A 12,380-nucleotide genomic window follows, 5' to 3' on the forward strand; every position below is an offset into this window, starting at 1 on the left:
ACGGTAGAACTGTGCTGGTTCTTCAGGATTTCTCAAAAATAATGCACGGCATGAAAAACAATACATGCACAATATTATATGTGCCCAACAGAACATCAATTACTTCCTTCAGGACCTCCAAAGGCTGAAGATTTGAATTATTTCAAAATAAAGACCTATTCCCTGATGAAGTCTCTTTCAGTTGCCAACTTCAGTTTTGTTCCTTCATCTTAATATTTAATTTCTGGTGGAACACTTTTTGTTTTTTTGCAGAAGACTGAACTGAAATTGGAGGAGTTCTGCCTTTTCTTTGTTACCTTATACGTTTTTGTTTCTTTTTTGCCTTCTTCTTCGAGCAGTTGATACACAGAATCTTTTCTTCTCCTTTTCTTTTGAATTGATGTAAATAATCATTTTTTCTCCTTCTTAGCTTCCTTACTAATATCAGCTTAATCTGAGCTTTTATTTTGCTGACACAAGTTCTCCACTTGCAGGCTACTTCTTCCCTTGGGGCCTGACTCTGTTTGCATTTCCCTCACATCTTACTTATAAATCAAGCAAACCAAGACCTTCACATTGACTTCTTTAACTGCTCTCCGTTTTTTCTTCTCACCAGAGTTGTTTGCGACTGTACACTTAATATCTCCTTCTTTAGAAATTTTCATTGTCTTTTCCCAAACATAATCTCAGGGATTTTTATTAACACATGTCAATGTGCAGGATTTTTGGTGTCCCCTCTGAGTCATACTCTTATGACCACAGGAGCAGGGGTGAAATGCCACTACCGCAGCAAACCGGTAGTGATAAAAACTACTGGTTCAGGTGAACTGGTAGTTAAAAAAAGCTACCGGTTCAGTTGAACTGGTAATTTAAAAAGCTACCAGTTCGGGCAAACCGGTAATTTAAAAAAGCTACCGATTCCTCCGAACTGGTATTTCCAACAATCAGCTGTGCCGTGTGGTTTAGCTTTGCTAGAAAGCAGGATATCCTGCTTTTTAGCAAAGCTAAATCGCGTGGCACAGCTGATCCCCCCCGTTCTACTTACTTTTCCAAGCCTCCATTTGGCATTACGCGTGCAGCGTGTTAGGTGTGCACTGCATGTGCACACAGTGTGTGTTTGGCACAAAGCACGCATGTGCGTGCATAGCACGCATGCGCAACCAGCAAAACGGTAACAAATTGGTTCAGATTTCACCACTGCACAGGAATGCTTCATGTCCCCTGACAATTTAATTCAATTTTCTCAATTTAGCAGGTTCCAAGAGCCATGGTGGTGCAGTAATTAGAATGCAGCGTTGCAGACTAATTCTGCTGATGGCCAGGAGTTTGATCCTCACCGGCTCAAGGTTGTCTCAGTCTTCCATCCTTCCAAGATCAGTAAAAGGAGGATCCAGATTGTTGGGGGCAATATACTGACTCTGTAAATCACTTAGAGAGGGCTGTAAAGCACTGTGAAGCGGTATATAAATCAAAGCGCGGTTGCTATTACGTATAAAGACCACTGTTTCCAAACTGATGACAATATGGTCATCAGCTATGCTGCTTGACATAATGGAAATTGTAGTCCTAGATATCTGGATAGTATCAGCTTTAGGAAAGCAGTTTATATATGAGTAGCTGGATTTGAAAGCAGATATTTCTTCAAGTATGCCACATTCTTAGCAGATATTGGAACATTTTTTTCTCATTTAATGTAATTTTGACTAATTTCCTGGGGCAAAATAGCAAGACCCATTTCTCTCAGAGGCTGAGAAAACTTAAAATTATACCATTTAATACTTATGAAAAGTCAAAATGGGTTGTAACCTTTCTCTCTTATATTGCTATATTATTTTTTCAACTTCTGCATTTATAATTAATACAGCTCTTTATCTTGTTCCTTTTGACGCTCTTTGTTCTTCCCAATTTAAATTATTTACTCCCCTCTTTTTTTTTTCATTTGAGGTATCTTTATCTTGTGGGGGGCTTCCTTTTATTCTGAAATCTCTGCTGTCTCAATGCATAATCGGATGATATTCACTACCATATAATTTAAAAATCCCACAGCATTTATGAAAATCGTTTATCTCTCTATTTATATGAGGATAAAGAATGTCATATGGAGATGAAATTAAATCAGATATGAATGTAAAGGTCAAGACAGTTCTTTAGACATAATTCCTAATAGAGTAGACTTTAACTAGGCCTGTCAGCATACAAACATTTAGTGAATTAACATTTTTAACCACATTAGCTAAGAAACAACATATAAAATAGCTCTAGACTATCAGAGAAGGAAACATGTAAAAGATTAACAGGTACAAACAAGCTGAAATATAAATTACAGGCACACATCATCTAACCTAAATGGCATTTGGTTTGATTATTAAACTGTTGAGATAGGCAACATGATGAAACAGAAGTTATTAGGAGACTTAAAATATACTTCAATGCGGTTAAGGGATTGTAACAAACTCTTGAAAGCCTGTCAAATCCCCTCTCTACTTCAACTTATGCCTAGCACAACTGAAGCCGAGTTCTTTGGGGTTTGTCACACTTTCCATTTCCCCAGGATTCAGATTATCTTTTCTGTAACAGCATCGTTCTTTCCTTCTTGAGTCAAACTCACATTCTATCCCAGTAATGCCCAGTAATTGTGCAATTTTGTTGTAGTTTATTCAGTACACCAGTTAAACAAATCATGTGATAATGTGATGACTCCAACTACCATCTTCTTGAACATGCCTCCATAGGTTATGGCCCAGTTACCCAAGCACTGCTCTAAAGCCTTATCTGTGCTGTGTCCTTCTAATGGACGACAAGCTATGTTTAATGGCTTTAGGCAACAAGCAAAGGAAGTTCTTCAGCGAGTCTTCTGTTGGCATTGTTGGCTTGTGGGCCAGAAAGTTAAAAACTTGTCTTAGCTGATAAATGATGTATTTGCCTTTGAGTTGTTTTGATTCTTGGTGACTGGACCTAGTCCCTGTGGTTGTCTTGATAAAGTTTTTCAGAAGTGGCTTGCCATTCCATCCTTCCCAGGGCTGGGACAGAGTGACTGATCTAAGTTCACCCATCTGGCTTGCTTCATGTCTAATGTGAGGAATTGCAGCCTTCCAGTTTCTAGCCTCACACCCAGGATTCAGCCGGTTTTCTCCGGATCTCACAAACTGGTAGTGGTGACTGCAAGTGGCTCCGCCCACCCACCCAGATGTAATGCGCGACCACTGCGCATGCACACGTTCACATTTGCGAACCGGTAGGGAAGGTAAGTGAATCCCACCTCTGCTCACACCTTAACCACTTCATCAAGCTGTCTCTCTTTTTAGCTGAAAAATAGGTAAAATGAAAATATTTTGGTTATGCTTTTAATTGCAAATGCCTATATGTTGCTTCAATCAGAGTCACTGTAAGTTGTCCTATTTCCCCTCATCCCATCTTTTTTCCCCCAGAGGCAGTTCCAGTTAAATCAGATAGATACAATTTCCACATTAGCAGTACGCCTTTGGTCCCAGACTGCTTCCCACTGGGAGATGCTCTTGAGCAGTCCATTGATTGGTATTGAAGAACCGTAGAAGGGAGGCTACATTTCTTATAACAGAGCACCAGGCAGTCCCCAAGGATGACAGGCAGCCCATGGCTTGGTCCTTCATGCTCCACAGCATCACTTCTGCTGATCTGTTACAGATTCTCTGATGCTGAATGGCAGAAAAGCCATACATCATTTTAAAAAATATACGGCTTTTTTGCATTTTGTTTACACTGGCATCTCTGGACCCTAGCATGAATAAGCAATTTATTGTGGCTGCACAAAGAGTAGGATTAAACTAAGGAATACATTTGGTTGTAGCCAAAAATTATATTGTCTTTTCTTTCTTTCTTTCTGTAACCACTGTAAAGTAATTCTTTCTCTTATTCTCTTTCTGAGAATGACATTGTTTTCTCTGTCACTTAACAGCAAGCAGCTGGAAAAAAGTTGACACTTTCTCATGTTCTGACCTCATTTAGAGGACTTTGTTCTACCATCGTGAGTTGACTACCCTTGCTTTGCAAGGAAATGCAACCAAAAGCATATTTATAGCATGTCAAATTAGCAGCGGAATACATGTTGAATCACATCTTATCTAACCAGGGTTTACCAGCTATGTTCTAATTGGATGGGTTTGTTGCACTAAGCTGCAAGTCAAGATGAAGCTTGCAATACATATATGAAATGCTGCCTAAGCGCTATAAGGTATAACTAAGTGTAGTGGAAGAACGCAAAGGTCAAAATCATAATGTGTAACAATACTTTAGTAACAGAATTCCATATTATGGGTATCTTTTAATCAGAAAGTCGAACTATAGTGCCAAGATCACAATGATATTAGTATTTCATACATTGCTATCAGTGCATATTGTGTTTTATGGAGCTCCATAATAAAAAGAAAACTTTCTTCTCCCAAGAAATTTACCATTTAAACCACAGTGGGACTGTAAAACATTAGCGTGTGTAGGAAGGCTAAAAAGGTGAAGGTTGCCATACTGAATATGAGAAAATGCATACAACATCTGATAAATTATGGTTGGAAATAGGAATAAGTTAAGCCATACAGAAGAGGTGAGTTTGAAGGAAGAGGGAGACAAAAGAGGCACGGCATATATAGCCAAGGAGATGGTATTTTATGATTGGAAGAGATTTATTTAACATTGAAATAAGTCCACTGACTTCCAGGTGTAGTACAGAAGATCATATATATTTTCCTAAGACTTGGAGAAATCTCATTCGGCAGGAACTCATACATAATGAAACAGAATAAATCACAAGAGATTAAGTTGTCTTTATTTTATAATAGGTGTGCCCTTTCCCAAAGGAAAGGCAGATGTTACAGAATCATGGGGCTCAGCTCTCTACAATAGCTTATATTTGATCAAATGACTGAATTAGCCATTAATGCTAATGCTCTTTTCCAAATTGACTGCACAGAAATGCCAGTATTATTATTAAAACAGTATTGAAGAATAGCAAAAAGCACAATGGGGCTTGCAGTCACCCATTCATTTCTAAACAAGATGGATTTGTTTCCGTTTCATCATAAAGGATGCACCAAATGAACAACCCTGAACCAGCAACCCTTGCGATCCTCAACATGGTCCTCAGACGTCACCTTTTATCTGTGGATACCATTCTTGCAATTTCAGGCTCCTTGTACATTCATTTGTACAATGTATATTCACACATTTTTCTTAGGAAATAAATATAACATATTTTTCAGAGTATAAGATGCACCTTAGTTTTTGGGAAGGAAAATAAGAAAAAAGCTGATTGGCAGGTGGATCGGCCTCCCAGAATACCCCCAATCAGCTGTTCCCAGAGGTGAATTTTAGCAACCGGTTCCTTGGTTGTGAGCCTGTGCCTTGTTTTTTTTTGTTTTTTGTTTTTCTGCCTCTGGAACTCTGAAGTTTCTGAAACTCTGTTTCAGAAAAAACTTTTTTTTCTGCCTTTGAAAGCCTCCGAAACAGCTTCAGAAAAAAAGCCTCTGAAGCTTTGTTTGGGGGCTTCTTTTCTGAAGCTTCATTTCTGATGCTTTTTTCAGTCTCTGAAACCTCCGTCTTGAGAAGCTGGGCGGGGCTACATTTGGGGAAAAAAGGTGCATCTTATACTCCGAAAAATATGGTATGTCACTGCAGCTCCGATTTTTGCTTGAAAATATGTCTTCTGCCAAGAAAAAGACAAATTTAGGAAGGGTTAACACTGAACCTTTGTGTTTGTGGAAACAGGAAGAGTAGCCTTCTAGTCAACTTGTGCTTGGCTGATGAACGTCTGATGACGTTCATGCTGGCTAGTTTGTGAATGCAAAAGTCCAAGAGTTATCCCAAGTGATGACTTTCCAAATTCTTAATCGTCTTACTAACATGAAAATGTTACAAATTGTATGCTGTCCAGGGCTACTTTTTGTGAGATGGCAGCCATATGAATGCAAGAGATCAACAAGAAACAAGCAAGGCCTTGGAAATTATCCCGTAGTTCCAAAAGGTTGGTTTTAACACTTTAAGCCTAAGCGAGGGAGATCTGTTCAAACACCTGTCTTTTCCAGCCGGTGAAAATAAAAGTGGAAACTAACTGATTTATAAAGGAGACTATTTGCAGCTCAGAATTGTCATGAGGGGTCCTTGGTGCTCTCTGAGCTTGCTTGTTTTCTTGCAGGCATTTCACCCAAACTAGGTAACATCATGAGTGCTAGTGAATAGGAAACTAGCACGGATGATATTATCTAGTTTGGGTAAAGAAACATCTGCAAGTTAACAAGCAAGCTCAAAGAGCACCAAGGACCTCTCATAACTTCTTCATCCTCCCCCTTTATTACTTCCTCATTTTTGTACTTTGTTACCATGTACCACATTACTGCTGAACATTTGAGTGGCTGGCTACAGTTGCAGGCTTCGAACAGTTTTGTGCAGAAGTTAGTTTATATATGGAGTCTAAAAAGGCAGAGCAGCAGTTGAAAAAATTATCCTCCAAGATGAGAGATGGGGGGGGGAGGGCTATTGGGATCAATGAAAACAATTCAAAAGGTTGGAATATATTTTCCTCACTATCTGATTACATATTATAATTTATTGGGGAGGAGTTAGTAAAGATTGCAATGCTCAGAACCAGCAGGTGATGCCTAAGTGCTTACTGAGAAGGTGTGGCCCTCACACATCAATTGGAAAGGCAAGAAGAGAAGCTAATGGTCCTAACCATAGAGGATGTCTGTATATCACATGCTTTTCTGTGATTTAGTAAAGTGATTTAATTTCTTTGTTTGAATGACACACAGAAACATAAAATAACTTCATAGGTTATCCTACCATCTTAGACAGAAAAATGGCTGCTTAATTTGCGGTTCAATGGTCTAGTTTGAAAGACTCACTCATATGCTAAGCATAGATAGCATCCTGGGTGTCATTCAGGTCAGTAACAGAAAACATCCTGAATTTTAGAATTAAGAAAATAAATAGGAATGCAGGAGCAGATAAGCCAATGCTAAAATGTGCAACATGAGCAATAAGAATCAGATCTCTTCCCAAGTTAAATATTACAGAGACACTGCTTAGTCTCTTTCAATAGTCCTGATAATTTCTCATTCATGCTGTCTTTATAGTACAGTCCTGTACACCACTTATTTTATGGTGGGAGTCTGTGGAACTCACTTCTGGACAGTTGTCAAATCTGTATTTGATTTGTTAATGCTGCTTTTGAATATGTTCTTTTAGCTATACTGCAAACTTACCTGTTGGGGAAAGAAAAGCATCTCATAGTAGCTCTTACCTGATGACAGCAATGCCATGGTGGCAATCTTTGAGGTAAGAGTAAACATAGGCATTTCTTAAATAGAAACATTTCTTAAGAAATTTCATTTCTTTGTTAACATTTAAAGAGTAAACAGGCATTTCTTAAGTACAAACAGTGTAGCATCTGCTCTCTTAAGATAAAACTTGTCTGGCATTCACCAGGAATTAGCCAGGCACAGTAATGAGGATGTTGCAATGCCTGTGCTAGCTACAGTTAAACAGAACAGTATTTCAGCAACCTCTGGAGAGTCATAACATCTCTTTCCTACAAGACACTAGAATATATAAGTATCTTAATCATCTTAATCTTTTAACAGGGAGTAATTCTCCTTGAAGTCAGGTAACTAACTATACATTTCTGTAAATGCATATTGGACTGCACCACTACTTAAATAGATAGTAACATTTAACAAATTAAATGTATGAAGTAGTGTTTCATTTTTGTGGGCGTGTTGCTTTTATCAGATTATACAACTGTTGTAAAACAGAAGAGACGAGTAATAAAAGTAAATCCTTGACAAGGGTGATCAGCAAATATAACAAGCTGGTGTCCTTCAGAAGTTGAAACTAGAATTTCCAGAATTGTAGGCCAGCCTTGCCCAGCCTCCTAGCTGGGAACCTATATGTTCCCAGTTGTCATACCTATATGTAAATTGGTGAGCAGGAAACGAGGAGCTAATGAGGCCAAGAGAAACTACTTCCTAATGCCTGGGAGTGTATCATAGCCCTCTCAGTCCATACCAGAAGATATCTTGCATCTGTGGCCTGTCCTTTCTCCACTGAACAGTTAAAGATTCTGGCTAGACGTTATAACTCTTTATGGCCAATTTAATGGGTAGAACCATTCTAGGTTATTTGATATTGTAATATTTTTATTCCTGGAGTGTTAAAAAAAAAATTTTTTTTTTTTTGGTCTATAAATTGCCATGAGGATTGAGACAGCAAATCAACTACATGCATGCAGGCGCAATAATCGATAAACTCTACTTCGAGATTTTGAGTCAGAACCGCATAGTCCAACTCCCAGGGATCAAGGCTAACACTGCGGCTGCAGAAACGGTCAAGAGGCTGGCGCAGACTTCAGAGGCAGAACCAGGGATGGAGATTTTCCCCCAAACCTACCTGTTCCTGTAGCAATTTCTCTCTCTTTCTCTCTCCCGCCCTGCATGAAATTCTTAGAAGGAAACGCTAAATCTCGCTGGGTAAACGATCGCATCAGGAAGGAAGGAAGGAAGGAAGGGAGGAAGGAAGGAAGGAAGGAAGGAAGGAAGGAAGGAAGGAAGGAGGGAGGGGGGAGGGAGAGAAAGCAAGCAAGCAAGCAAGCAAGCAAGCAAACAATTTCTTATCACTAGTTTATTTTCCGCGGCTAACTAATACTAAAACAAATCTAAACAAGTCGTATACCCATCTTCTGACTCTAATTCCACCCACGATTCACAATCCTATACAGGAAGGTAATTTCCGGCCGCTTTTTAGTCATCGATCGCTTAGGTGCGCACGCTCACACGACTCCCAACCCCCCCCCATCTCAGCCCTTCCTCCTCGCCCTCCCGAAGTGCGAGTCCCGCGACACGTGTCTCACGCCAGGAATTGCAAGCACAGCCCCGCCCTCCGGCCCGTTCTCACGCTAAACGCCGTTGCGTCACAGAGCGGACGTAAAGCTTCGAAGAGGCGCGCAAGCCCTTTCATCAACCCCGGACGTTTCCCCCGTTTCCTTTTCTCCCGCCGCTGAGCTCGGCTAAAAAGAAGGGCTTCCCTTCCCGGCTTTCCCGTTTCTCCGCTTGCCAGCCGCCGAGGAAAGGCGGCGGTGCAGGATTCCTGCCCTCTCAGGCGCTTCCTTCCAACTTGGGGGTGGGGGGAACGTATACTGGGTGGTTGGGCTGCTCCAACCTTTACCCTGCTTGGGAGCCACTCTTCTTTAGGACCCAGTTCTGGCGGGTGCGCTCCTTCGGATTAGCCTTTGGCCGCTGCTTTTGGGTCGTCCCGCCTTTCCCACGAGGCTCTCCCAGGGGTGCAGAAAGTCCTAGCGGCGTCGTCGTCGTCGTCGTCCTCCGGGCTACCTGCCTGGCTGGGCTTGCTTGCCCTCCTGCCGCCCTTCTTGCCCTCCAGACAGAGCCCAGGCTTAAAGCGCGCGCGAGTCTATTAGCGGTCGCGTGGTAGCGATGGCGGCTTTCAGGGAGCCTGTTCCTGTCACTGGATACTCACCAGCGGCGGCGGCGGCGGGAGCGGCGTTTAACTGGTTTGGCCGCGGCCGGCGGCACGTTGCGGAGCGGCTGTGCGGGAGGGCCCGAGGGAAGTCCTGACCGACTCTCCTCCCCGCCCTCCTTCCTCGCTCCCCCCCCTCCCCCCTCAGCCGCCCAAGGCTCTCGGGCAGCCCCGCCGCCGCCGCCGCCGCTGCTGCTGCTGCCATGGGCATCCTGGACAGGCTGAGGAAGGACTGGTTCATGCTGGGGATCGTCCTGGCCATCACCGTCGCCAAGCTGGAGCCGGCCTTTGGGGTGAAGGGGGGTAAGTCTCCCGGGGAAGCTCCCTGCCCCCCCCTCCTTCTTTCACACTCGGGGCTCCCTGGTTTGCAAGCAAAGGAGAGAAACGGGCAGGGCTGCTCAGGGTCCCATTTGAACCCCCTTTCCCGCCAGCTGCCCCCCCCCAAATTGGGACCGAGTCGGGCTTGGGAAGGGGGTGTGGGTGGGTGTCTCTGCCTAAGCAATGCAAGAGTTTTTCCCTACGGGGCAGCGCCATTGGGGAGTCCAGCTGCCTTCCTCTTCCGAGGGGGTTTTGCCACCGTCCCTTGGAAATAGTAGGGTTTCTGCCTTCTTCAGAGGAAGGTCGGAGGTTTCCCGGACGCAAAACTCCCGGACGGAGTTGCAGTGACACGTTGCACGGCCGGCCAGCGAGCGAGCGAGCCAGCAAACGAAGCAAAAGCGAGCGCGGGGTGATGCCACTTCCGCGTGGAAGGATCCGGCTGCAGTTTTGCAGCAAGATACAACTCGTGTGTGTTTTCAACTGCTGTGGAAGTAGGGATATAAAGTAGTTCACGCACCCCTTTTCAGGGCACGCGGTAGCGCCCCGCTAGTAGTTCCCAGGCAGCCTTTAAGGGCAAGGAGTAGCGCCCCACTTAGAGGGCTTGAGGATATGCAACAAGTGTAGAAACTTCGAAGTCGTTCAAGCGATGGAAATTTACAGTTGGTAAATGGCTGTCAAATTTGATAAGCTGTTCCTGAAGTAGAAAACGGTTGTGCTTTTAATCAACAGGCATGACGTTTTAACCACTTTCTTTATTTTTACCTGTTAGTTCTTCCAATGGATCTACAGCTTTGACATCATTTTGTATTGATCCTGGGCTGACTGGACACTTTAAACAATGTGTTAACTCTGATGTGTTAATGCAACTTCTTATTTTGGGATAACCTATTGTATCCTGTTCACCTGCGGAACATTGTTTTTCTTTAATTGGAGATAATTGCCACTTTTCTTCTGGAGAGAACTGTATGAAGTCCAGTTCATGAATGACATATGTCTGTTGTCCTGCTGTTTGGGCAAACTTTTAGATGAACTTATTTTTCTTCTAATTATAGGAGAGAACAAACTTTTCTTTTGTAGAAAACCAAACTGTATAGTCAGTTCATGATGGCTTCACTATGTGTAGGACTAAGTTAAATCTTGTGTTTATATACATTATATTGTGTGTGTATGTATACAGGACACCCACCCACCCACACTATTCTATTTTTATTATCACAGTTTATATACCACCCCTATCTTTTCACTTTGGATAAGCCAGAAGAATCTCAAACAGCAATGTATAAAAAATCCAAATAATACAATAATCACAACAAAGGGGAAGGGTAACTTTATTAACATTATTATTATTTTTTAGTAAAGAGCCAATTTGATATAGTGATTAAGGCATCAGACTGGAAATCAGGAGACCAAGAGTTCTAGTCACTCGTTAGGCACTAAGCCAACTGGATGACTTTAGGCCAGTCATTTTCTCTCAGCCCTAGCAGGGAGGCAATGGCAAATCACTTCTGCAAAAAAAGCTTGCGACTTCTAAGATCCATGGTGGAAGGAATCAAACTACTGGTATCTCCAGGGAAAGTTATCACAACAGAAAAGGGTCAGGAACAAAGTGTTCCATGAGAGTACAGTTGATAAAGCTTGGCTTCCAGTCCATAACACCTCACTTTGCATGCAGTGGAACCTTTCATGATCTAACAGGAAAGTTAACCTCATTTTAGATAACACAGCCCTTATGTTATATACGATGTTGGACACTATCTAGTATGCAGTACTGAAATCAGATTGTGAGACATATGTTTGTGTATGTGATGTGCACTTAGTGCATTTCCTGTTTTGTGACAGAAGAGGAAATGGCTCACTGAATATACTGTAGAGTTTACTATCTACAGTCTTTACAATTATTTGTAAACTTTTGATTGGTAGACAGCTCATTCTGATGGTGAGGAATAGTCTTAAAAGTGTGTGTTTCCCAAACTCTACCTTTATAATATTAAGATATGAATTGCCATCTATCAGCTTCTTTAGCATGAGTTTCTATATTGTATACCATTTTTCCTAAAACCTCATGAGAAAGTAATCCTTTTTTAAAAGTGATTTAGTGATCACTTCTACTTATATTGGTGTAGTTGAGGAACTTGAAATATTATACATAAAAGTTATATAGGCTCAAAGTAAATCTCCCAAAGTTGCTTTAAGTAATTATTTCTCATAGATTCTATAAATTCCATTGCATTTCTTGTGAGACAAAGTAGAGTGAATGTAGAATTTTCTATTTTCCATAATGGACAAATTCACTTTCTTTAATGTTCGTACAAGTGGGGATTTTGTGGGAAGTCAGTATAAACACAGTGATTTATTTTAAAACCTGGTATTTTAAAATAAATATTCTTTAGAAAAGTTTATGCCATCCTGTTTCATTTAGTTACAAATGTTTTTTAAATGCAGCCTGCATCCTTGCTTCAGCAGGTGGCCTACCTTAATAATACCTCTTAAGCAGGCTTTTGATTACCCCCTTTCTTCCTTTCCAGAAATATCTTTCAAAATATGGCCCTCTGATGTCTTTGTAATTAGAGATTCCTGAGCAACTG

The 12,380-nt window shown here is 41.6% G+C and overlaps 1 protein-coding gene across 2 annotated transcripts in view; it reads left to right on the forward strand.

The window, feature by feature from the left end:
* The first annotated feature begins 8,919 nt into the window (after window positions 1–8,919).
* Window positions 8,920–12,380, forward strand: part of SLC10A7 (solute carrier family 10 member 7) — a 143,040-nt gene continuing 139,579 nt past the window's right edge. For both annotated transcript variants that reach the window (XM_060686867.2, XM_034401401.2), the window contains exon 1: window positions 8,920–9,780. In XM_060686867.2, coding sequence (XP_060542850.1) covers window positions 9,681–9,780 — 100 coding nt within the window. In that variant the 5' untranslated portion in view covers window positions 8,920–9,680. The remainder of the gene's footprint in view (window positions 9,781–12,380) is intronic.

Source organism: Pantherophis guttatus, chromosome 8 (genome assembly GCF_059756535.1).
Source record: "Pantherophis guttatus breed Tessera chromosome 8, ASM5975653v1, whole genome shotgun sequence".
In the NCBI taxonomy this organism is placed as follows: Eukaryota; Metazoa; Chordata; class Lepidosauria; order Squamata; family Colubridae; genus Pantherophis; species Pantherophis guttatus.